Below are 23,444 nucleotides of genomic sequence, written 5' to 3'. Positions count from 1 at the left end.
GCATGAGGAGAAGCTCACCCCTGCTCTGGCTTGCAGCTCTGTGTCTCTGGGCTCACAGGCTCTGTATGGAAGCAAGGCCTCTTCTTACAGAAGCCCTGCCCTCAGGGGTGTGGTCCTAGAGTCCTAACCAAAGCTGTGGTGGACTGGAGAGAGACTGGAGTGTGAACTTACATCGTGAGACAGCCTCCTGCAGGACAGCCTTCCTGGGAGAGGCAACGCCCCTTCCTGGTTTTAGGAACTGAAGTGGAAGCGGATGGCTCATCTCCACTGGCGTTTAGAATCTAGTTTTAAAGCTAGTTACATAAGCCGAGTAAGTTCACTATAACAGAAAGTACTCCACCTAGATCGACGCAGATGACTTAATTACTTAATAAACCCCAGTTCTTAGCTGAGATTTCTCAAGTACTTCTACCCAGCATGTCATTAAACCTGATCTCTTTTCCCCCCACTCACATTTCCTTCTCTCCCTGTCTCCCTCCCTCCCTTCTTTCCTTCCCTCTTCATTAGGAGACTTCATTGCAGAGACTCACACACAGGAGGCACCTTGCCCTCAGAAGTCTCTCAGGATCCCTTGTGAAGAGCTGAGTGCTTCCTTCCTGGGTTTGCTGAATCATGCCCTGAAGCCGGCAGCTGGGGGAGACCTCAGCTCACAAGCCACACCACCCATCTTCCATTTGGGACTAATTCACACCACACACAAATACCGCCAACAGGGCATCAGACCCTGACAATGTCAATGGGCTTCGACCCTCCTGGGCTCTAAATCCTAGAGCCATATTATCACCTTCTCAGACTGTGCTCATAGCAGACACCATCAAAGCGACCTGAACTTTCCAGTGCTGAAAATCCTGCGTTACACAGCACACCAGATGTAAGAAGGCACCTCTCTCTGTGTCCCTACTATGCGTCATCCATGCACCCTAAGTAGCATCCTAACATACACAGTGCTGGAGTACAGCAATGGGGCACATCATGTGCATGCAAGCCGTAGAATGGGCCCTCCCTCGTTCCCTCAGCCACTACTCACTGCATGTTCTGCTAAATTCCAGGGCTCCCCTCCGACTCTGGGTGGCCCTTGGGGCCTTACATGTGGTATTGCTCAAAAATGAACCCTTCCTGATTAGCCTGCTCCTCAGAGGCAGGGATGGTGTGTCAGGGTCCCTGAACATCTGTGAGGCAGCTGTCAAGTGCGGGAACTGCCTTAGTCAATCATGGGATGACGACTAAATAACAGAACACACAGAACGTCCTCATTTGGCAGCGGAAGGGGACTTATCCTAGATGGATTTCAGATGTGTCTGGCACCCATGCCAGCCAAGGAGAGGTTCACCTTGCTTCTATCAGAGTCCCTCTGTCCCAGGCTTTTGCCTGACCCACCATGCACCCCGGAAGGCTATAGCACTCAGTTCAGAGGGCCTCCCTTGAGCAGGTGAGTGCAGCAAGGCCAATGGGACTTCAGGGAGGCTCAGCTACCATTGCAATCCATTATTGGTTTTGTCCTGTGGAGAGATGAGGAGACACTAGACTAGAGGCTGACTAGAGCTGGATGGAGGGCTGGCTGGTGACAGGACCTACTGAGTGACTCAAGAAAGCCCAGAAGGAAGTGCTTGCAGGCCTCCCTTGCCAGCACTTGTCTTCTCCAGCAAAGACCACACTGAGCAGCTGGAAAACCTGTGCAGAGCAAAACCCAAACCAGAAGCTGCTACAGGGGCATTCAGGTGCTCTGTGACAACGGATGCGTTACCACCTGCCACGTTCTAGCAAATCACAGGACAGTGCTAGAAGCACTCATGAGCTTTTACTCTGCTCCCATGCAATCTACGTGCAAAGGCCTGGAAGCTAGCCATGCCTAAGCTTTGAGACCAGCTCACTTCAAGACAGAACTTGGGGCCATCCTGGGGACTGTTTATGCCAACAAATCCCATGTTCTCCGTAGCTTGCAGGGCATCTGGCCACATTGTGATTGTGGACAGCTTTAACTGTCTGTACTGATTAAACTGCCAGCATCTATGGTGTACCCAGCCCAGGGGACAGGGGCACAGCAGGGTTCAGCCTGCAGGCAGCATTGACAGGGAAGTGTTGGTTGATGGCATGTGACTGCTACCTGTGTTGTGTACCTGTGCCATCAGAACACTGAAGCCTACAGCACACTAGTGCCCACTCAGCACAGTACCCACTTCCAAAGTATGTTAATGCTTGTTGTGTAAACCCTAGAGAGCTGACATGCTTTACAGGGAATGTGCAACCTCCAGCATGCCCTGCCCTGCCCTGCCCTGCAGGTCTGCATCTCTACCTGGACTTATGGGTGTCTACAACTTGACCCACCCCAAAGGAGCCCTTGACCTCTGAAACACCTGTTCCTCTACCCGGTTCCAGCTTTAGGAACTGACAATACCACTCCTTTTCAAAGCAGGACAAAACCAATAATCATCACTCCACTTTCCCCTCTGATCGGCAAATCCCTCACCTGTCCAAATCAGATTGCTTTGCTAACCTCCAGGGCTACTGCTGGGTCTGAGTTACTGTCACCTCCTATGGCAGTGACCTCCTAACTGAACTCCCTTTTCTTGTTTCTCTCCTAGTCCCTTTTCAGTTTATTCAAACTGAGCTGACAGCCTATTAATATAGAGGTTCAGATCTGAGCTCTTTTGATTTAAAACAACTGTGGCTTCCCACTGAGGTCAGTACCGGCCTATATAGCAGTTCAGACTTGCTCTATGTCCATTCTGCAGCTTTACACCCTCTCTGTTGTATGCTGTATGGGGCTGGGGATGCCCTGGCAAATGCCCCAGGGCCTTTGCATTTGACAACACCTTTGCCTGTCATGTCTTTTCCCTAAGACTGTTTACGCAGCTCACTCCCTCATCTTCTTCAACTACTCAAACATCTCTTTCACGAGGCTTTCCATAGCTACCCTGCCCTGCCTTGATTCTTATGCATTGCTGGTGGTGTGTGAAGTGGGTTCAGTCAGAGTGAACAGTTTGGCTAGCCCTTGACATATTCAATTCAGTTACCTATGACTTATCAACTCTACTCCCTGGTTTCTAATGAAGAGAAGTAAAAATACACATTCATATAAAAACCTGTCCCCAAGTGCTCCTACAAGCAATTCACAATGGCCAAAGTCATCTCCCCCATCCATTTGTCTCCTCTGAACTCTCTACTCTAATGGACAGCAGCCTCCTGCGTGGAGATCCTGCTCAATGGCTGGGCGCCCTCAGGAAATGAGCTCAGGTCTGCTCTGACCACCATTCTCTCCCAGTGTCTGTGTACTGCGTGTGTAGGAAAGAGGTTGTGCTCTCAGAGGGAGCATGGTTCTCCAGACAACCTGACGGAGTTTGCTCAGTAATGTCTGAGGGTTTTTTTTTCCCTCACCCATTCAAATCGGCCTGCAGTTTGTTTCCCACACTGGTCAGTTTTCCTTCGCTCTGGCTTTCTTCTAGTAAACTGAAAGGCCGGTGTCCACTTTTGAAATTTGATTATCTGTATATTATATAAAGGCATTTCATTTTGTACGTGTCTGTCAGTACTAAAAAAAAAATATCAAATGTGGTCTCTTGGCTGGTGTGTGTAAGAATCTGAGTGGACTTTTAGTCCTCCTGATTTTTGTCCTCAACCTGCTTTCCTGGGAGCACTGGACAGGACCATGATGAGAGCTCTGCAGGAGGCTATGTCTGAGCTGCAGCTATAGGCAGCTCTGAGTGGATCAAGCATCCCATGAGCCTGTGGTGGGCTGGACCAATCAAGTCAGGGGATAGCAAAGAGGTCAGAGGAAACAGAAAGGGCAGAGAAGGGCTGCAGGCTGGGAGTTCGGGTATTGCTCTGAGAGCTGTTGAAGGCCAAGAGATGGGAGTCAGCAGGAGTGTGATCTGCAAGGTCTCCATCACTTCTGTGTAAGTGGCTGTGCCGCGACTACACGCAGGGGAAGGTCCAAGGGAGGCGAGCGTGCACGAGCTGGGTGGGAAGGGGTTACGCGGATGCTTGTAGATCTGTGGTTCTCAACCTTCCTGATGCTGGGGCCCTTTAATGCAGTTCCTCGTACTGTATTATTTCTGTTCCTACTTCATAACTGTAATGTTGCTACTGTTATGGATTGAACTATAAATATCTGTGTTGTCTGATGGTCTTAGACAACTCCTGTAAAAGGGCAGGTAGTTCAGGCCCCCATTAAAGGGGCTGTGATCCACAGGTTGAGAATTACTGCTTTGATAGCAGATGAGAGAGGATAGAAAAAAAAAACAAAGGTGAATTCTGGGGCTTGGGCAGAATAAGCGTGCTGATAGAGAAGTTGCTGATGCTCTGGGGGATACAAGAAGCAGCTGCTTAGGAGTTTTGTCTGAGATGCTTGGAGCACAGGGCCCAATTACTCCAGATGCTACTGCAGAGCCCGGGATTCGGAGGGGCTGGGGGAGTCGGGCTTGGGCAGCTGGAACGGAGCTGAGAGGCACTAGATGAAGTCCCTGGGCAGAATTGACCATCGGGGAACTTGGTAGCGTGCTGGAGGATGTGAAGGAGAGGGAGCATCGAGAGAGACTCACAGGAGTTGCCCCTGAGCCTCTGAGGTAGGGCTTCACAGCAGCCTTCCAGAAGACATGAGCCTAGCCCTGCTCTTAGCATCCTGTTTATATTGATGGACGTCACCGTACAACAACCTCGTGGACATCATCATCATCCTATTTCCTTTTTCTTTCTTATATGTGTGTGGTATGTATACACGGTTACAAGTGGGGATATGTCTGTGTTCAAAGGCCGGAGATTAATGGTGGGTGTCTTCCAGGATCACTATATTTTCGGCTAGGGCCTCTCACTGAACCCAGAGCTCACCAAGTCAGCCAGGATGGCTGGCCAGCAAGCCTCACAGGCCTTCCTGTTAAGTCTCCCCAACAATGGGATCATGGATGTGTGTCACAGTGCTTGGCTTTGATGTGGGTGCTAGGGTTCCGCATGCTTCTCCTCAGTCTCTGTCACCCCACTTTCTAAAGGAGGAAACTGAAGCCCAGGGAGGCTAGTGCTTTGCCCAAGGATTCTAACCACTGAACCATGTGATCACTACAGAGGGTGGGTGACCTCGTGGCTGAGGATGGCTGTGCAGTTCTTATGTCAACCTGACACAAACCTAGACATATCGGGGAAACCTCAGTTAAGAAAATGCCTCTCACTTTGCCTGTAGGTAGGTCTGTAGTGCATTTCCTTGATTGACATAGATCTGGGAGGAAACAGCTCGCTGTGGGCGAGGCCATCCCTGGGCAGGTGGTTCTGTGTTATATAAGAAAGCAGGGTGGGTGAGCCATGGAGAACAGCCAGTGAGCAGGGCTCCTCCACAGACGGCTCTGCATTAGCTCCTGCCTTCAGCTCCTGGCCTTACTTCCCTCAGTGACGGAGTGTGATCTGAAACTCTAAGATGAAATAAGCCCTTTCCCTCTCATGCTTTTGATTACGGGTTTTTATCACAGCGATAGAAACTTAACTAAGACAGTGGGCGCCCTGTTACAGAAGCCCAGACTCGTTTTGAAAATGAGGACAGAGCCAGAAACATTAACTTAGGAGACAGTGCCACAGGGGCCAGCAAAGGCCTTCTTATCTGCCCCAGATCACTGCCATGACACAGAGCAGTGACTGTGGCCCAGCGAGGTGAAGAGAGATGCCATCGGCCTCCATGTGCTTCTGCTTATAGCGCCAGCCTCACAGGCGAGTGGCTGGTACAGGGCCGGGAACTGAGGTACCCAGAGTGATGTATGCTTGACCAGGTGGCTGGCATGGAAAAGCCACCTCAGGTTTTAATGCTACGTCCATAAACATTGGGGGTTATAAAAGAAACAATTTAAGAGCCTCTGCTATGAAAATGGGAAAATCATTAAAATTTTATGCTTTCATATTTTTAGAATTTATCAATATTTTCTTATAATAGTTAAAGTCAGGAGGTGAATTTGAGAGAATTCTTATAGATGACTTGTTCATTTAAAGCAAGCCTTTTGTATAAAACAAACCACTGTCCCCACTCTCATAAAATAACAATACAACACCCTAGAAAATCTACTCTCTAAGAACTGGAAGTGAATTGAGGCAAGAGGGCACTAGACATTCATAAGCCGACTGAGGTAAGGTGTGGTTATTTGAATAAGCTTGGCCCAAGGGAAGTGGCACTATTAGGTGGTATGGCCTTGTTGGAGGAAGTATATCATGGTGTAGGTGGCCTTTAAGAACTCTTAGTGCTCCAGCTCCACCCAGTGTAGAGTTCAGTCTCCTCCTGGCTGCCTTCAGATAAAGGTGCAGCACTCTCGGCTCCTCTAGCACCTTGTTTGCCTGCCCACCACAGCCATGCTTCCCACCATCATGATGATGGACTGAACCTCTGAGACTGTAAGCCAGTCCCAATTAAATGTTTGCCTTTATAAGAATTACCTTGGCCGGGGGAGTCTCTTCACAGCCATGAAACCAAAACTAAGACAGAAGGTATGTTTCTTCATAGGAAGAAGACAGCAGTGTACCTTAACAACAGTGAAAGCAAACCTCAGGGGAGGAGGAGCTGTTCCACACGGCACTAAGAAGGACCCCAGCCTAGTCTCTGAATCTGGGGAAGTTTACTGGCCTCTGTGGGTAACTACGAGATGTGATGATTACCCTAGCTTCCTTTCTTGGTCTAACTCCATTGCCTAGATCAATATCTGGTCCATAGTAGTTACTCAATAAATATTTGTCAGATAAATTATTTACTAGAGGGAGTTACAGAAAGGTATAAAAATAATCAGAGATATATAAACCATCCAAAACAAATATTAAGAAAAAAATTCTAGGGGCCAGAAGGAAAGCCCAGTAATTAAAAGCACTTGCTGCTTTTTCAAAGATGCTCAGCTCTTAGCATCCATGCCAGGTGCTTACAGAGGCCTGCAACTCCTGATCCAGAGGATCTGACACCCTCTTCTGGCCTCGGTGGGTACCTCAGTACACATGGCAAAAAACTCACATTAGACATAAATTCATATGCACATATGCATAAATAGGAGTAAATCTTAACAAAGAAAAGAAAGAAAGAGAGAGAGGAAGAAAGAAAGAGAGAAAGGAAGGAAGATAGACAGACAGACAAGGTCTGGAGAGAGAGAGAATACGGTGGTTCGGATCACTAGCTGCTCGTCCAGAGGACCTAGGTTCAATCCCTATCACCCACACAGTGGCTTACGACCATCTGTAACTGCAGTTTCAGGGACTCTGATGCCTTCTTTTGGCCTCTACAGCCACCAAGCATGCAAGTGTGGCACACGCTAAACACCCATAGATGTAAAGTAAAACTTTAAATTTAAATAAGAAAATCGACAGAACAAAATATTAGTAAGTAATAAGTGTTGGCAAGGCAGAAGCACAAGGCCAGCATACTGAAAACCGAATGCAAAGCCTTGCTGAGCAGAGAAATAAAGCCAACAAAACGGAACGTAGCCATGTCGATGGGCTAGGAGAGTTACTGTTCAGATGGCCATATGCCTCCAAATGATTTAACTGCTCTGAGAGTTAAAAAAGAAAGAACTTCACAGGGTCACCCTGAAAGCCACATAAATTTACAAGAAATTCAAAATAGCCAAAATTTTAAAAATTAACAAAGTTGGAAGATGGGATTTATAAAGCCGTGCCATACAACAGAATTGAGAGCCCAGAACTAAATCCTTGTACCTGTCACCAGTGGGTTCTGACAGCAGTGCCTGGGTCACGTGATGGAGAAAGAATATTGCCTTCAATAAATGGTACTTGGAAAAAGAAATAGCCTTTGTGCAGAAGAATGAATTTGGCTCCTCTTCTCAAGACATATATTAGTATATTAGTTATAGCTTATTGCTATGATAAGACGCCCTGACCAAGGCAGCTTATAAAGGAAAACATTTAAATATGGGGGGGTGTTACAGTTTCAGAAGGTTAGACCATCATGGTGGGGAGTATGACAGCAGGCAGGCAGGCAGGCATGATGCTGGAACAGCCACAGAGAGCTTACATCCTGATTCACAGGCATAAAGCAGAGTGAAAGTTAGCTGAGAATGGTATGGGCTTTTGAAACCTCGAGGCCCCCGCCCCATGACACACCTTCTTACAACAAGGTCACACCTCAGAATCCTTTTCAAATAGTTCCACCAGCCAGGGCCCAGGTATTTAAACACATGAACTTACAGGGGGCATTCTCAATCAAACTGCCACAATTAGCTAAAATGATTCCAGTATCTAAATTAAAGAGAACATAGGAACACATTTCTGTGACACTGTGCCTTAGGGCTTTATGGCTGTGAAGAGACGCCATGACCAAGGCAACTCTTATGAAGGAGAACATTTAACCGGGACTGGCTTAGAGTTTCAGAGGTTTGGTCCGTTATTGTCATGGCAGGAAGCATGGTGGTATGAAGGTAAGCATGGTTCTGGAGAGGTCGCTGAGAGTTCTACATCTTGATCCACAGGCAGCAGAAGGAGACTGTGTACCACAGTGGGCATTGCTTGAGCACGTGAGACCTCAAAGCCTACTATCAAAGTGACACAGTTGTCCAGCAAGGCCACACCTACTCTAAACAAGGGCACACCTACTAATAATGCCCCTCCCTAAGGATCTAAGGGGACCAATCACATTCAAACCGCCATGCACTATGCTAGAGTACTGGTTTCAACTTGATAAGGAGAGTTATCCAGGAAGAGCGAGCCTCAGTGGAGTAATAGCCTCCCATGAGACTGGCCTGTGGGTATCATGTGGAGAGTTTTCTTGACTGTTAATTGATATGAGTGGGCCCAGCCCTGTACAGACTGTCCTGTCCTTGGTGGGCCCATGGCCCTGAGCTGTATAAGAAAGGTAACTGAGGAAGCCATCAGGAACAAGCCAGTAAGCAGCCCTCCTCCATGGCTTCTCTTTTCGTTCCTGCCTCTTCCTGCCTTGAGTTCTGCCCAGGCCTCCCTCGATGATGGGCTCTGTAAGCCAAATAAACCCTTTCTTTCTCTAAGCTGCGTTTGATCATACATGGTGTTTACCACAGCAACGGAAAGCAAGCTAGGAGAGTTAGTCATTTAAAAAAAAATGATACCAAAAACCCTCACAAAAAAAAAAACCAAAACCCCAGAGAAACAAGATAACTGGGCCTCATCACAAAGTTCTGTGTACTCACCTGAGCACAACCCACAGGAAGAGAAAACTATTTTCAAATCATGTATGCGATAAAAACTCTTACAAAAGCAAGGAAACCAATTTAAATAAAAAGGCAAGTACTCCAACAAACATCTCCCCGAAGGATATACACAAAGTAACAAGAAGAACATGAAAAGCTATTTAACTCCCTTAGTCATCGGGGAATCGCAAATCCAAACCACAGATACCACGATATACCCATGGGATGCATTTTAGCGCAAAGAAAAGTGAATAACAAGTGCTAGGGGGGACGCCCCACACCCCTGACACTGGCAAACGCAGAGCTGTGCAAAGGGTCTGAGCCAGCAATTCCAGTCCGAGGTATAAAACTTGGAGAAATGAAACCCATGCCCATGTACACTGGTGTTCTCGAAAGCCTAACTCAGACAGGAACAACTGTGGAAATAATTTGTGTTTCCGTCAGCCAATGACTGAGTAGCATGCTTGTCCAGTGGAGTATTATTTGGTCAAGAAAGCAGTGTCCTCTGATGTGTACTATGCCATACTCTGACCTTGAAAATAACGCTGAATGAAAGAACCCCCATAGCATGCCTGTATTTACAGAAAATGCCCAGAATATAAAAATGCAGGAACGGGAGGTAAACTGGTGGAAGGCAGGGGGTGGAGTGGAGGACGGGATGGCAGCATTTGCCTCCAAAGGACTGAGGTGTTCTGGAGATAGATAGGATGGCTGTACGCCATCATGAATATACAAAAGTTTGTGACCTTGAAAGGGTTTATGGTGGTGAATTTTATCCCCACAAGACAAAGACTGACCAGCAGCATTGCCTCTTAACAAAGCATTGACACAAAAAGGTTGTGAGATGCCGAGGGCCACTGACCTTGTTTCTCTGGGTTGCGGACCTGCGATGGTATATCCTGGACTTCCAGGGTCCATTCACCTTCAGCCTTTTCTCCCCAGCAGTGGACAGTCATGAACTCCCAGTTCGTGAACCCCTCATTGGAAAAATCCAGCAATCTGCAATTGGAAATGCTGGGTTAGAAAGCGAAGGCCCAGCCTGGGGAGCCAGGCCAGGGGTGGGGCGGAGCACCTCAAAGAGGACTCTGACCTACCCACCGGGGTACAGGTCGGTTCTCTCCTTCTACCATTCGGGCCCCAAGGAGTTCGGGCAGGCTTGTAGGCAAGTGCCCTTGCCACACGGCTGTCTTGCTGTTTGCTTTCCGAACTCTTACAGCTGAGTCCCATCTCCATTAGTTCATAGAACCACCCTAGCATCTGGAAGGCAGGGCCAACTCCAGTCCCCAATAACAGACTGGACTGGTCCATGTGCTTCCCTGAGAGAGGCCTGGGGAAGCGACAGGACATTTTCTGAACACATTCAGGGGCAGCTCCCCCACTCTTTGGAGATTTGATGAGCCTCCCTTTCCCTTCCAGACTAGAAGGTTGTATTGGCTGGTTTCCTTTGTCAGTTTGGCACAAACAAGTCATCAGAGAGAAAGGAGCCTCAGTTGAGGAAATGCACCCATGAAATTCAACTGTAAGGCATTTTCTCAGTTAGTGATCAATAAGGAAGGGCCCAGCCCATTGTGGGTGGTGCCATTCATAAACTGGAGGTCCTGGGCTCTATAAGAAAGCAGGCTGAGCAAGCCATGAGGAACAAATCAGTAAGTGGCACCTCTTTATGGCTTCTGCATCAGCTCCCGCCTCCAGATTGTGCCCTCTTCCAGTTCCTGCCCTGACTTCCTCTGATGAATAGCAATATGGAAGTGTAAGCCAAATAAACACGTTGCTTTTTGAACATGGTGTTTCACAGCGTTAGAAACCCTAACTAAGACAAAGGTCTTCCCTCAGCTGTCTCCACAAACCCCTGGACCTTCAGGCTCCATTTTTCATAGTTCAAAGAGAAACAGAAAGGAGCTGCTACTGATTTCTTCTTCCTTTCTGGCAGCGTTGAGGGAGTGAACCCCAGACCTTATGCATGCTAGGCAAACACCCTACTACTGGGCTGCGTCCCCAGCCCTCTTAAATTAGGCATTTCTATTTGGGGATAAGAACTTGCATTCAGGACTGGACTCTTACACTGGTCATCAGGAGTTCAAATATGGAAGTTCTATTCCGCTCTGGTTTGGGGGCTCCCTGGACACTGGAAATGATGTGTTGTTGTTCAAGCAAACTTTCTCTCCAGGGGAATATCGCTAAGAAACTGCCAAGGTCAAGGTTGACTTACACACAAAGCTGAGTAGAACCTGACACACTGGAGCTAAAACAAGGACAGCCTTGTAGATGCCAGGGCCCTTAGGAATGGCAGCTCTCAGTGTGAACACTGGCAGGTTGAAATGCCAGTGGAGCCCAGGAAGATGTGGAGTGAAGTAGACGGTAACAGATCCCCAAACCACAATCTTGATATCATGACTTGATATCAGACTCTTGGCAAAACACCAAATTCCCAAGTCTGGAGTGACTGCCAGGTGGCCCCCGGGCTGTGCTTTCAAGCAGGCACTGCTAGCAACCGTGGCATTCCTAACAGACCCACAGGGCCAGCATTCCTAACCCACAGGGCCACTCTGGGTCGCAGGGAGCTCAAGCACCTAGACTGAGACGGAAGGATGAATGACAGATTGGAGGGAAGGAAATCAGAGCGGGCAGTGAGCATGTTAAGTGCTGAAAGGTTCTTACAGTCCAGAGGGCTGGGCCGATTTCAGCAGGACATGAGCAGTGGCCAAGCATATTAATCAATATTATTATATTTGATTCTTATAATATTCTTAAAGTTTGTGGATGAGTGGAATGACATATCCAGATAAGGAATAAAGAGAGGCCGAGTGCCTAGGTCCCAGAAGGAGCCTGTATGGGATATGCAGAGGCTGGGATAAAAGCTTGCCTCTCCAGGCTAAAGCACAGGCTGGTATCCCCTGGATCACTCTGTCTATACTGCCCCCGCCCCCAGCCACTAAGCCTCCTTATGACTTTGAATAGCTTCACCAGGTCCTCTCTGGCAAGCTCTGCCTCTGTGGAGGTCAGAAAGTCTAATCCTCAAGTCAGGCCCTAGCATGAAGCAGGCAGAACAAATACCCGGGGACAAGCTTGCCCTCTCCGTGGCTCTAGCCAGGCTAGAAAAGTGGACCCAGGGAGGGTGAACTTCCATGTTTTCAACAAATGCTAGGAATGTAGATCTTTTAGACATTTTTTTTTTTAATGCGGAAGCAAAACGTCATTGAGCTTCAGCTTGCTGGCTGGTTCCCTCAAAATGCAGATGCCCCTTGGGGCCTCCTCCCATGTGGAGGTTGAACAAGACTGAGTGTGGCTGAGCATGGCTGATGTGGCCTTCAGGAGATGCCTCCGTGTTGGTCTTCTGCTAGGAAGGAGGGAGCTGGTAGGGAGACCTGGAACCCACATACTACGATTGCTCTATGGTTGACTTGAAGGACAAAGCTGATGTCAGCCCCGTCGTCTGCTGCTTGCTGCCCATCTGAGGGCTGCTGATCCTGGAGGCCACATAGAGGGTTGGAAGGCACAGCCCAGATCCCATCTTCTTGGGACAAGGACACTGACAACATTTCATTGCTCTCTGACAGCTCTGCCTTACCCAGTAGGAGCCATCAGCATGGTTAAGAAAAATGGCGGATCCTGTCTGACCTTGTGAGAACATTTCCTACATACCTTGTCTCCCAGGCTTCCGACATCCCAGGAGAAGGGCTACAACAGACAGGGTACACCTAGTCCCAGGTGCTTCCTCAAGGGCTGAGGGACACATGCAAATTCTGGAAAATACTGAGTTGTCTGTGAAACTTTTCACTCTGCTTCTTGGCTGGAAGGAGGCAATATATAGCCTAACTCTCCCTGGGTTCCTTCTGGTTCCCTCAAATGTCTCTGCTCTACTTACCTGAAAGCCATTTAAGTCCAAGCACTTGCCATTCACAAGCCCTGCAGGAAGCTGAGGAAGCTCCCACAGTCCCAAATCTCAGCTTAAGCCACTGTGGGGAGGGCTTTGGAGAACAGCCTGGAACGAACGTTTCCTGTACCTCACCAGCCACACCTGGCCCTCAAGAGCAGCCTAGAACTGAATGGGGAGAAGTGTCCCAAAGAAAAACAAACATTGGGGTACCTCAGCTTAAGTGACAACGGAATAGGATGGTCACAACCTTCACTGCCCTTCTAAGAGCAATGGGGATGGAACGCGAACTCCACCCCACTAACAAGCACAAACTCCCATTACTTCTTCTTGAAGATTAAAGTTTCATAGGTGTGTTTCAAAGGCCCTGGCCTGCCCTTTGGAGTTGTGGGTCCTGCCCGTATATACCCAGAAAGAACCCCCACTTCCCTGTGCAGGGGATCTTACCAGGATTCAGAGGAAATAGGGCCTTCATGAGGAAACACTGGGGAGAGTAGCCTTACCTCTTTGCCAAAAGTTGAGACTTGGTTCCAGAGGGAGAAATCAGGTGGATCTGGAGGTCACCCCGTCGTGGATGTGAGATAGAGATTCGGACTACCACATGCTCCAGGTACACCACACGCTGGTCAGAGTGGTCTGCACAGGCATTGGTCAGGGCTGTGGTCCGCAGCACCTGCACTACGGGGATGCTCCTGGGGAGGGAAAACAAGCACAGTGCGGACACCCAAGTCTTAATCTCACACAGGGAGGTTATGGCTTCAATGCTGCAGTCTGTCCTTTACCTGATGTGGCCTCTGGCTTCTGGGAGGCCCTAGGGAGCCACAGTGGTCTCTTAGGTGCCCCATTCTGACCACTGCTGGGAAATCTTTATGGTTCTAGAATTTTTTTTAAATGTCTCTTTATGCACACTTGGGGCCAATGTACCTGGGGGCCTTCCCTTTGGAGCCCAGGAACTACCTGTCTTTATATAGCATTGTGGCCGGCTCACTTTCTCAAGAACTTTAGCCTTAGAGACAGCATTGTGAATGCTGACCAGCCAGCACAAGGCACTGGTGGGAAAGCTTACAAGGATTATGTCATCCATCTGGGAGAAGGAAGGCAACGTCACACAGCTTCAGTCTCTAGGCCATGTCTCGTTGGGTTAACCTGCACTCGAGGGACCGATCTGCTGTGGATGAATTTGCTGCAGTTGGTCTGCCTTCGGTCATCCTGCTGGAACACTGCCAACCCATTGCCCCATGAAGGAAATGAACGATGGCACTTCCGTGACTTTTCATAAGGGCCCAGAGGCTCTTCTGCCACCTGGGACGGAAGCTGACGACAAGCCCATCTTCAATCACTCAAAAATCATTCCCACCAGTCTTTGGAAGCACAAAACAGACACAGACCCGTTTCTACAGGCTGCTTTGAGAGTTCACATCTCTAAAAGCTTAGCCCCTTCCCACCAATTTGTAAACTGAATAAAGATGGCATTCTTCGGTGGAAACCTGATTGCCACCCAGCAGCACATTAGTAATTCCCTGCCACATGGCCTGAACTGGGAATGCTTTTCCCTCTGTGCAGGGCTTCCCTCTAGAGAGGCCCGGAACAAACATGTGCTTGGAGTCTCTTAGGAATGGATTCTCTGGGCTCTAGTGGGCCTGAGTCATAAGAAAACATTCAAAACAGCTAGAAATAGTGATGTAATGCCCCAGAGACTCTGTAAATATTTGAAAAACACGCTTTGCGTGTACCATAAATTGACTTAGAGGCTGGCTTCTTTCATTGCTTTCTCTGGGCTTTACTGTCTGGGTTAACTCGTCAGACGCCCCACCACTGTGGCAGATCCAGAATAAGGCAGAAAGTTCCAGAGAGGCCCAGGTCCACAGGACCCACAGAACCCACAGGGCCCACAGGACCCACATACCCTTTCAGGTAAAGTGTTCACCTATAGTATCCTGACTATATACTCAAAAGAGAAACTGAGCATGATGGACAAACAGCTCTTTAGTGATGGGGGAGGGGGCGGAAAGGGGGGGAGTGTTACTGATTCCCTGCCCCAGGGTTTCGAAATGTGATGCCCCAAGACCCAGGAGTGAGGTCACTTTTAATCTTCTAGCACTTTCACAGGTAGAATACCAGCATCAAGGCAAACAAAGTTCTAACCAGGATTAAACTGTTTTCTCCCTCTGCCTTTTACTAAGTGTCAAGAGAATCAATCACCACACTAGAATTAGATCTAAACTCCAACTAGGGAAACCTGGAACCCATGGATAAGCACACAAGACTTAAGCGAACAGGTGAAGACAAGACAGCCAAACCTTTGTGGCCTGGCCAGTACCTCAGGACTGTCCAGTTTAGGGCTCAATGCACCCAGACCTAGAGGAAAAACTCATTTCGCTTAACTTCACTTGTCTCAGTGTGACTGGCTCCTGCTAAGAGACCTCAGTTGCTGGGAGAGGACTCTGGCCTGGTCTCCCCCACAGAGAGCCAGTCTGCTGCACTGCCAGGATTGTGGGCCGGTGGGCAGTTCGGCCCCCCGCAGGAATTAACAGGTCTCCTGTCTTGGTTTTCACAGCCATGATATTAAGCTTCTTTGGGGCTGGGAACCAGGCTGCCTGGGGCACAAAGCTAACTGTAACAATTAGTTTTTATGTGAAATCTCTTGAACTGGGAAATCACTCAGCCACCAGGGTTCCTCATTCCTGCAAGTTCGAGGGGAGGGCTGGTAGCCTAGACGCTCCTCACTGCAAGGGCAAGATATTACCCTACATCCTGCACTTTCCCTCCACTTCTGCTGCTGAAGCAAACAAATAAGGGACTTTTAAGTTTCTTAATGAAAAGCAAAAGGAAAGAGGTTTTGAGATGGTCAAAATAGCCAAGCTGTAAATGTCCTTGCTTTCAACAGAAACTCCAAGAAGGCATGATGAAGCCAAGTGCCAAAAGCCACTTAACTCCAAGAAGAATGCGAAAGAGTGCTTGAAAAGGATACCCTATTCTGCAGCCATTGCAAAGACAATGCAGAGAACTCAGCTGTAAATTCATGTTTGTTGTCTGTTTAAGAATTCACAGGGACTGTTTGTCGTATGTACGCTGTTCTTTAATCAGGAAAATTGGTTTAGAAAGATCTTAAAGTTCCTGACTGCAAACACTTCTCTGCAGTTAAATCCGAAAGCTGCTGTCTTGTGTGGAGTCGGCATCCAAGAGTCCTAGTGGGACTGGATGAGTCAAAGGTCAGCCTCTGCTCAAGTGAAGGGCACTGTGGATTTAGATGAGATTGTAAGGACACAGAGATCCACTTCCACCAAGCCACACTTTAGGACTCATTATCGTCTCTAGATGCTCTCCTTACATCTGAGTCTCTGCTCCCAGCCCACTGAGAGGAGGCAGAGGGCTACCAGTGTAGCCAGCCTAACAACAGCCCAGTAAACCCACCCATGCTACTACTATGGTGGCCTCCTAGTTCCCCCCAATATGTAAGAATATCCTAGTTTTCTGACACTTGCGACAGAGTAATACTCAAAGATAAATGTTCTCAAGTAAATGAGTAGTTGGGAAGAGCAGGGGAAGGCAGACCCCAGTCGGAAAATGCATCCTAGAATTAATGCTATCATCTCAAGTAAAGACCAGTTTGTTAATGATCTATGATATACCACATGAGTGTGCTTATATTTGGGGCTGGGGAAAGGTTGGGACAGAGTCATGTGAACCAACCTGTACATAGCTTGAACCAACTATGTACATGAGGATGACCTTGAACTCCGATTTTCCTGCCTCTACCTCCTGGGCATTGAGATTACATGCCCAGCTAGATGACATTACTTTTGATTATTAAACCGTAGCATAATGTTTAGGCTATAAATAAAATGTAGCAACAAAAACAAACCCCATCAACACTAATTTACCCATAATTAATTGGTCTATAGAATACACAATGTTTACACTTGCAGCATGCCCTTTTCTTCTATGCCCCATGCTAACAAACAGCCTGAGACTCAGTCTGATAGAAAGTTAAAGCAGACATTAAATTCAAACCCAGTCAGTTCTTACTGTTCGGATTCTGAGTTTGCATTTTTTTGCTGGCTCACTATAAGTTATTTATATACTGAAGTTCACCTTTGCGGTCATTGGTGAACATACATAGAGTAGCGAAGTCACCCGACATGCACACATGTCCCAGCTGAGGTCAGGCCAAGCCATGATCTGCTTCTTGTTTCAGATCTCAGACTGTAAACAGGCTCCCATTTCACACTCTCCATAGTGGTACCCTTTGCATTTTTATGCTTTTTTGTTGGAGTTTTGCAGCTGTCCTCAAACATCCCAAGCACTGGATGAGGTGCTGTCTAAGCTCTCGGACCCCAAGAGGCTACAATGTGTTGTATAGGAAAATAGATGTGTGGCAAGTGGCTCAGGTAGGAGTGAAGGTGCTAGAGGCTAAATAAAGGAACAGAGAAAAGATAGGATGCAATTAACCTAGAGCCAATTCTAGACAGGCATTGATGAGTAGATCATCTACTGTATAGACCATCCTCAATATTCATAGGACAAAGGCAGGAGAGGGGAAGGAGAGTGGGGAGAGAATAAGGAGCTTGAAATTCTCTTGCTTTCTGCTGACTTAGCTGATTCTTCTTCTCATAGTCTCTCCACCATCAAGCTGGGAGCCCTGGATTGTAGTGGGTTGGCCTAATGGTGCTTGTATTCTAATGCTAATTTGCATCCTCCAAAATTGTTGAGAGAGTCTACAAGTAAGACACTGAGGAACCATGCCCCCAGTTAATTCTGATTGGTAAATAAAGATGCCAGCAGCCAACAGCTGGGGAGAAGAGACATAGGTGGGGTTTAGACTCCCTGGGCTAGGGAAAGAGGAGGAGAGAAAGGGAGCCACCATGGGCTAGAGGCCAAGAGAACATGGCCCAGAGGGCTGCCTGGCTGGAGCTAAGAGCAGCCCAGATGGACCACAGTAAGGAATAACTTGGGTTATGGATAAGGAGGTAGATTCTAGCAGCATGGAGGGTAGGCAGCTGCCCAGCTACTGTGCTGCTTAGGGTGTATTAAAATATAAAGGCTGTGTGTGCCTTTTATAGAGAAACATAGACGGACAAAGGTGGGAAGAAACCCCAAGTCCAGGTATTTTTTTAAAATATTTTCTACTACAATGGGTGTCACAGACTGCTTCACAGAGTCTGGAGTTTTTAAAATGCAGGGAAGTACTGGCCAGGAAACCCAATGGGTCAACTGTGATTTTAATAATTCAAAGGAATTAGACTAGGTTTGGCTTTTTTTTTTTTCTCACTTGAATAAAAGCTATGAAAGGATTCACTTTGCCCTTCTCTTCAGAGATTCAAAAGCCATTCTGTGCAGGTAGAAGTCACAGCTTATGATCCCATTTACCAACCTTTCATGGAAGAAAGGCACTAAATCAGAGGTTGTCAACCTGTGGGTTTCAACCCCTTTGGAGATGAATGACCCCTTGGAAAACATAGATATTTGAAAATGCGGATACATTTACATTAAGATTTATGACAGTAGCAAAATTAGTTACAAAGTAGCAATAAAAAATAATCTTATGGTTGGGGGTCACTACAACATGAGGAACTGTATCAAAGGGTTGTAGCAATAGGAAGGTTGAGAACCATGGCTCTAAATAGATTAAAGTTACTTGTGACCCAAAGCAGGTAAAGATATCTTTAACCTACATGTACTTGGCTATTGCAGGAACAGTGATCCTGAACACTAATACCCACAGGACCCTAATAAGGCAACCTCTGCTGTCCTTGGGGTCACATGACTGTCCCTCCTTTCATTTAGAGTTAGTGCCTGTTTGAAAACTGTCCACAGCAGCCTTGTGCTATGCCCCCTATGGAGGAAGCTTTGGTTCTAGTCCCATGGGGTTTCGGGGTAGGGGACAACAGCCTATGGAGTCTACTCAGTAAGGTTCAGTAAGAGCAGAGGCTCTGCTCCTTCAGTTGTCACCTAAGACACTCTTGCAGTGGTCCTCTTTCCTAATGGGTTCTTGACCTTACCCTAAGGAATGTCTACCTAAAGCCAAGTGTCTCTAGACATTCAGTGTCCAGATTAGAAACGCCCTGAGCCCCACTTGGCTAGTCCTTTTCTATACCAGGGAAACCTTTTCTCCAGATTACAAAGAGCCAACGTTAGCCTTCTCCTGAGGGCACATCCATGTGTGCGTGCGTGCGTGCGTGCGAGCGATCCTGCATCGGTTGTGACAGTCATCATAGGTGGAGCCACATGCTCTAGCCCTCCCCACTCCTTGCTGTCTGCCTCTGTCGTTCAACAGAGGGGTGCCAGGGGTGACTGAGTGCCAGTACCATGTGGTCTCTTGGGGCACAGTGGCTCGATGCTAGTTTCTAAGCAAGGCAGGGTGAGGAGGAAGGCCCAGCAGCAAGGGGAGTCCTTGTCAGTCACTGTACTTGTTAGTGAGGCTCTGTTCTCCGGACCTACCCTGTTCAGAAGGAGGTATCCCACTCAGGACTGGGACAGAGGGATGAACGCCCCAATAACACCCTAACTACTCTAACGACATTACCCTAGAGATAGTAGGTACAGTCATAATGCCTTCCAGATGCTGAACTTAAAGTCTGGTGCATAGAATGCTCTGACCTTTGGTCACAGCGGGGTAGCACTTCCTTCCATCAAGAGGAAAAAAAGAAGGTCAGTATGTCCCATTCAATTCAGTCATACACACAGATGTTCTTGCTCTCTTGCCCTTTCCTCCTCCTCTTCCTCCTCCTCCTCCTCCTCCTCCTCCTCCTTCTTTTTCTTCTTCTCCCCCTCTCTCTCCCTAGCGCTCTCTCTCTTTCTCCAGTTCTCTCTCTCTCCAGTTCTCTCTCTCCAGTTCTCTCTCTCCAGTTCTCTCTCTCTCTCTCTCTCTCTCTCTCTCTCTCTCTCTCTCTCTCTCTCTCGTTCTCTCTCAGAGAGCTCACTCTCACAGGCTGAGGCCATATTTAAAGCCTAAAAGCCTAGGTTCTATCAAGAGCAGAACTCAGAATGAGGCTAAGAGCAGTCAATGGGGTCCGAGTGGTGGCGTTGGCAGTGGCAATAAAAGCGTGCATCTGTATGGGAAACTTCCTGTCCATTTAAAGCCAGGTGATCCCAGCTGAGGAAAGCTGGGTATGGGCGGCTTGCCACTAAGAGATGGAGGGTAAAGGTGAGTGTGGGAGGTGTGACGGGTATCAGCATCCCAGGTAGAGATGCCCAAACACCTCTTCTGTAGCCTGATTGCAGGAGAGCTATATCTCTGTAGGAGGTGACACAGTGGTAGAGAGGGGCTATCTCCAGGTGATACTGTCCCCTCTGAAGGCCCTTATGTCCTTAGGAACAATCAAGTGCTGGAGTCGGGTGGGCAGGCGGTCTGAGACAGGAGGTTGGCTGAAAATTCCAGACAGAGTCAGAAACAGCGGAGGGGAAAGAGGATTTTCCTTTTAGAAACAGAAGTCCGATTCTTGTTCCCTTTTGGAGTTTGTAGGGTCCTTACTTTCCTCAAAGGACAGGAACAATGTCATACTGTATGTTACGGTAGGTTCCCTCAACCTATGCTGTCTAGACTCTGTGTGCTTTCACTCAGAAAACAAAATAAAATAAAAATAAAAACAACCACTAGCCACCTAGGCACCACTTGATCATCTTAAACAGATTTCTGGCAGGAAAAGAATGCTTCATTCAGGAGCCGCCCTGGCTGGGGAGCCGGTGGGAGGGAGGTGGGCACTGCAGGTCAGGGAGGACAGCAAGAGCCAGGCTCCCCTGAGTGGCTGCTCCCGGCAGCAGACGAAGTCAGCCTGGGCAAAGGCCTCCTTTATCCCACCACAGCTTTATCCTTCTCGAGCTTAGCACAAATGCTTCTGAGAGGAAATGAAGCCTGAAGAAGCCCACAGTGAGACCTGCTGGCTTGCTGGCTGATAGACCTGGTCTTAGAGTGATGGCCCCAGTAGTGGTGGGTCCAATTAGGCACAAGCTGGAAACATCATGTTTTGAAAGGTCATTCAGTGGCTATTCATCCAGCAAATGTTCTCTGAACCTCCAGAGTTTTCAAGGCATGCTCAAGAAACAAAACTCTCAACATTTCGTGTCAAAAGAGCTTAATATAAGAGGTGTACGTGTTCATGGAAGAGGTGAGCTCGAAGAAGTGGTCTGCATTTATAGATAAAACAACGTATCTTGCCCTCCACATCTCCACGTGGCAGTCAGCGGTTGACAAGGGTATCTTCCACTATTGTTCACCCCTCATCTTTTGAGCAGAGTCTCTCATTAAACTCAGAGCTCACTGATTGCCTTGACGAGCTGGCCAGCCGCTTCTGGGGATGCTTTTGTCTCTCCCTCGCAGTGCCAAGGCTATAGATGTGTGCTGTGCTGACAAGATTCATGTGGGTTCTGGTTATCCCAAGTCAGGTGCAGAGCTTCAACTGTCTTACTGACTGACTGAACCATCCCTGGCCCCCGGCTTTCAGTTTTTAATTTCTTTCAGGCTGGGCATGGAACCAAGGGCTTTACACAGGCTAGGCAGGTGTTCAGCTAGGGCAACATCTCCAGCCCTGCTGATTACCCCATCAAGTCTCATTCAAGTATACATTTCAAAGGTAACAAAACATCATGTTCACATCCTTAGAAAGCACAGCTGCAATGACACGGTTCGGGAATAGTTTGACTTCTGAACGGAGTAGGCTTCTCCCCATCAGGTTTATGTCACAGTCTGTTTGTTGTTATTTTGTCTCAACCAACACATGTAACTGGTTTAGAAACCTTCCTCCAAAGGGTAGCACAGGAAAGGAGGTAAAGCCAGGGCCCTGCAGCCCCCTGCTCAGGGCCTGCTTAAGCGTTCCAGTGCTTAAGCCTTCAGGTCTGTGGGGCTGGAAAAGAGCAATGTAGAGAACTCTTGTATCCCTGTGGGCAAAGCAGATCTCTGGTCTGGTTGGCTATGCTAAACCCATGGATGACACTTTCCAATACAAGGCTGAGGGATTCATGCAGAGGAGCAGACCCTCTGCACTGGCAAAGTCTGCTACAACAGGACAGGAGGCCTCTAAATGGCCAATCTAGAAGGGCATCTTCTCCTAGCTGCACAATATGTCAAGAGAAAACTCAGGCACGTCTAGCTGGAAACCGCCCGAGTGATCCTTTCTACCTATGTGTATAGAGATGAAGGTTCAAACCACCCCCACTAACCCTCCTTCACAGCCAGGTCTCATGGGAAGTCACTAGTGTCAGAGCAGAGCCTTACCTGGGCCTTTTGTCTGCGGTGGCCACGCACATGTGCTGGGATGGCACTGCCGTCCACTTCCTTGCCTCTAGGACGAGCGCTTCAGCATCCACCAAGCCAAATCCATAGAGATGGCTAACTGAAAAAACAGGGCCTTCAGATCCAGCTTCTCCTGCCTCCCCCAGGGAGGGTACTGCTCCCCAACTCTAAGGATCTCAGGTGTATACAGCAGCTGTCACCTCAAGGTCCCCCCAAGGTGACAATAGGTCTACCACGCCCCCCCCCCCCCCCCCCGAGAGCTGATGACAGGTCGAGTTTCATTCCCCTTTGAGGGCTGGCTGGGACATGTATCCCACTCTGGCCCACTCTGGGAGGGAGCCCAGAACTTTCCTTTGGGAGGATTAGGTTGGGTTTCTTTATGACAGGAGAACCTGCCACCATGCGTGCCCCTGAAACTTAGACCAGATCAGAGAAACAAACCCGGAAGCTTGAGAGACCCGTGTGTTGGTACTGGGTTTGGCTTGCACAGGCCCTGGGTATAATCTCCAACAACAACCCTTAGAAATTCAGGACTATGATGTGCAACAAATATAATTAAAGCAAGGAGAACTGTTGTTTTTAAAATAACTTCCTTCTGCTACTGACTCTCAGGGTCCTCGAGACGACAGCACACAGTCAGGGGTGCTTGTGGGGCTGGATTGGTTTAGGATTTGACTTGGGCAAGAGAGGTTTCAAAGCTTAATTTCAGGGCAAGGTCAAGACCCAGTGTAATCTGTTTTCCTTTTTAATTAGACCAAGATGGAGATGGAGGGCAATGCTACAGTGCACCACCAGCTGCAAAGGAAGAGAGATGAGGCTCAGCCAGTGACCTCATTATTCAAAGGAGTGTCCCCCGCTACTCACAGTGGCAGTGGTTGACCTAAATGCACAGAGAGCGGGGGTATCAGGCTTGGCAGCATAAGAGTGAGACCTGAGCTTCAGAAAAGGGGACATGTTCTTTCTGACACATCATGGCGGACAGAAATGTTTCCCAAGTACTCCCTGCCAACTTCCTCCTCAGAGACCCCCAAATCATGTCCTGATCATGGAGGTATGTCACCCTACTGAGCTGATGGAGGCCCTGTCACAAAGGGGCTGGTTGGCAGCAGGTTTGGAGATTATGAAGAAATTGCACAGCCATCTCAACGGCTTTGTTTGCATAGGTAGGAAAAGTGAAGGTGAGCACCAAATGTCTTTGAACTCATGGTCCCCC

At 48.2% G+C, this 23,444-nt stretch overlaps 1 protein-coding gene across 2 annotated transcripts in view; it reads right to left on the bottom strand.

Moving 5' to 3' along the window:
• Pcsk6 (proprotein convertase subtilisin/kexin type 6) overlaps positions 1-23,444 on the bottom strand; it is a 197,893-nt gene that overhangs the window by 61,796 nt on the left and 112,653 nt on the right. For both annotated transcript variants that reach the window (NM_001439914.1, NM_012999.3), the window contains 3 exon segments: positions 9,988-10,124; positions 13,503-13,691; positions 22,214-22,331. In NM_001439914.1, coding sequence (NP_001426843.1) covers positions 9,988-10,124; positions 13,503-13,691; positions 22,214-22,331 — 444 coding nt within the window.

This window comes from Rattus norvegicus, chromosome 1 (assembly GCF_021556685.1).
Source record: "Rattus norvegicus strain SHRSP/BbbUtx chromosome 1, alternate assembly SHRSP_T2T, whole genome shotgun sequence".
Lineage (NCBI taxonomy): Eukaryota > Metazoa > Chordata > Mammalia > Rodentia > Muridae > Rattus > Rattus norvegicus.
The sequence above is the reverse complement of the archived record's forward strand: the minus strand, read 5'-3'. Positions and strand labels throughout refer to the sequence as shown.